Source organism: Petaurus breviceps, unplaced genomic scaffold (assembly GCF_028583685.1).
Source record: "Petaurus breviceps papuanus isolate PSGF00001 unplaced genomic scaffold, PetGlider_PUasm1.0 313, whole genome shotgun sequence".
Taxonomy (NCBI): Eukaryota; Metazoa; Chordata; class Mammalia; order Diprotodontia; family Petauridae; genus Petaurus; species Petaurus breviceps.
In genome coordinates this window covers 963,106-966,598 of record NW_027186073.1, presented here as the reverse complement: position 1 = coordinate 966,598, position 3,493 = coordinate 963,106, and the positions used below count along the sequence as shown (strand labels likewise).

Genomic DNA, 3,493 nt, shown 5'->3' with positions numbered 1-3,493 from the left:
CAGACAGATGTTAAGTGACTTACACAGGGTCACACAATGAGTAAGTTTCTGAGGCTGTATTTGAACTTAAAGTGTGTCCTGATTTCAGGCCCATTCTCTATCTTTTTTACCACTTAGTTCCTCAGAGAGTGAGAGGAGAGAAAATGGAAATAGCCAGTATAGATAACTTTTTTGAAAGAGTTTGACTAAGAAAGGGTAAAGGAAGGGGCAACTAGGTGGTGCAGTAGATAGCACACTGACCCCAGAGTCAGGAGGACCTGAGTTCAAATCTAGCCTCAGACACTAGCTGTGTTACCCTGAGCAAACCACTTAACCCAGAATGCCTCAAAAAAATATATATATGTGTGTGTGTGTGTGTGTGTGTGTGTAATGTGCATGTATGTGTATATATGTATATGCATATATGCATGATTAAACATACATAGATACAATATATAATGAATGTATGTATAGATACACATCTATATGTAGATAGATATAGATACTTTATGTATGGATAGATATAGATATCTATATCTAGATATATAAGATGAAAGCAGATATGAAGAGACTTTACAACAATTTTGTATACAGAAGGGAAAGAACCAATATATAGTCAGAGATTGCAGATTAGGGGAAGGATTATAATAGGAGAAATCTACTGGAGAAGATAAAAGAAGAGAGGATCATGGTTGCATGTAGAATGGCTAGTCATCGTGAGAAGGGCAACCTCTTCCTCATAGACTAAAGGCAAAAAAAAAAAAACAGTGAGGGAATGATGGCAAGAGGTTATGAGATGAGATGTCATATGAGGAAAAGGGAAGTCAAAGAAATTCTCCTTAACATGTTGATTTTTTTTGCTGTTGTCAACAAAAAAAAGGCCTCAACTGAGAGAAGAAGGGAGTTATTGGAAGAGAAAACAATATAATTTGGAGAGCATGATAGAGATTCAATTAGGGAAAAGGAAAACAATTGCCTTCATATAATGAATGTCCAGTTGAGATTACATAACACATTTGTAGTGATCTGGTCATCATAGTTGAGAGACATTTCAGTTTTGTTCTAGGACATGTTCAGTTTGTTCAATAAGCAGTGGAGGAGAGGGATGGCGGGGTAAAATCTCTCTAGATTCAGACCTCACATTTAGGACTAGCACATGTATGTCCTCAAACAACATCTTAATGTGCAAATCTGTGGAGCTAGAAGCTACTCATTGTTCATTCTAATTTTTGTTCTCTTTTCTTATAAAGCATTGGCAGAACTCACAAAATATCCATGAATAACTACACAGTGCTCACCTAGTTCATCCTCCTGGGGCTTACAGATGACCCACTGTTCCTGGTTGTCATTTTCATTTTTCTTTTTCTCACCTACATGTTGAGCATGTGCGGTAACATAACTATCATCACCCTCACCTTGTTGGATTCCCACCTTAAGACTCCAATGTATTTCTTCCTGCGTAATTTCTCATTCTTAGAAATCTTATTCACAACCGTATGTATTCCAAGATTCCTGGTCAGCATCATAACCAAGGATAAAACCATTTCTTACATGGGCTGCTTGACCCAGCTGTTTTTCTTCATCTTCTTGGGGGTGACTGAATTTTATCTTCTGGCTGCCATGTCCTATGATCGCTATGTTGCCATCTGCAAGCCCCTGCATTACACAACCATCATGAATAACCGAGTTTGCTATCAGCTAGTACTCAGTTCTTGGATAACTGGCTTCCTACTTATCTTTCCACCAGTAATCATGGGACTTAAACTGGAATTCTGTGCTTCCAATGTCATTGATCATTTCATCTGTGACTCCTCTCCCATCCTGCAGATCTCTTGTTCAGACACACATTTTCTAGAGCTGATGTCTTTTACCTTAGCTGTGGTGACACTAATGGTCACATTGGTGTTAGTGATTCTTTCCTACACATACATCATTAGGACAATTCTGAAATTCCCCTCTGCCCAGCAGAGGACAAAGGCCTTTTCTACCTGTTCTTCCCACATGATTGTTGTCTCCATTTCTTATGGTAGCTGCATCTTCATGTACATCAAGCCCTCAGCAAATGAAAGAGTGGCTTTAAGCAAAGGAATAGCTGTGCTCAATACCTCAGTTGCCCCTTTGTTGAATCCCTTCATTTATACCCTAAGGAACCAGCAAGTGAAACAAGCCTTCAAAGATATGATCCAAAAGACTATGTTTGCAGCACAAAGAAATAAGAGAATCTGTTGACATAAGTAACAAAAATCACCAAGAAAAAAATTTGAATGAAAAAAAAAATTCAGATAATCTATTATATGTCACCTCTCTTGGCATTTTGCTTTATTAACTTATTTCATGCCATTTTGGCTACTTCTTTCAGTTCTAAAGCCTCTTCAATGCTATCCATTCAAGTACAACTTTTAGTGACATGAGACCTAGCAAGCCTGCCATTTTTTTTTCCTGTCAGAAGTTGAAATTTCATTTTCTTCATAAGGCATTCTGAATGAAGGGCATGGTATTTTTAATCATAATATATGATTCTATTTTAATTATATGTATGAAGTAAATTTATAATTAAATATATAATTATACATTAACTTTATATAATAACATAGAATTTATATATCACATATGCTATATAAAATATATACTTTAAATAAATATGTAATTTAATTTAAATTAAAATAATTTAATTGTATTAAAATAATCATTAAATATATCACTGAAACCACCACTACCTTAATCCAGAAGGGTTTTTGAAGAAAGTGGAATTTGGGGGCATAGACATGATGATGGAGTATAGGCTGGGATCCAGTTGAATTCTCCCAACATTCCCATCTAAACAACATTAAAATAGCTCCTCAAACAAATTTTAGAGTGACAAAACCAATGAAATGTCACAGTGAGAAATTTTAGGAGCTCAGCAGGAGAAGCCTGTGCCACCAGGGTGGTTCAGTAAAAGCAGCAGTCATGGGCCTGAGAGGCAATGTGCCATGAGTAGCAACAGCTTTAGTAGCAACAGCTTCATGAGCTCTTAGGAAAGAGATTGTATGGGAATTGGACAACTGATCAGATAGAGATTACAGGGAACCCTTTACTGGCACAGGGTACAGTTGGTGCTGATTGGCAACTCTACTACCAATAATCAATTCTAGGTAACAGTTCCATGAAAAAGAGGAAAGCTTGTGGTTAGTAACAAGGGGGTAGGTGCCCTGGTAGCAACTCCAAGGCAAAGAGGAGCACTAGTAGCTTTGGCTGCTGGGGAATAGGGACCCTTGTTGAGTAAAGACCAGAGCACAGAACCAGAAGAGCAGTGACCACACCTTTCCCAAGATAACATCATCTTGGAAGCGTCAAAAACTTGGAGACTCCCTAGAACTAACTATGAAAAGAACAGCACAAAAAGCTCAAAGATTGGGACATTGCCTTCCCACCCCTAGGTGAGTGGAGCTCAACTTCAACATAATGTTCAAAGTCAAGAGATAAACAGGAAAAAATGAGCAAAACAACAACAACAAGAACTTGATGATATAAA

The 3,493-nt window shown here is 37.5% G+C and overlaps 1 protein-coding gene across 1 annotated transcript; it reads left to right on the top strand.

Moving 5' to 3' along the window:
* The first annotated feature begins 1,254 nt into the window (after window positions 1-1,254).
* Window positions 1,255-2,208, top strand: LOC138167861 (olfactory receptor 6C75-like). Its single transcript, XM_069096821.1, is given in 1 exon segment — window positions 1,255-2,208. A coding segment is annotated over 1 exon segment (954 nt).
* Window positions 2,209-3,493: the final 1,285 nt, after the last annotated feature.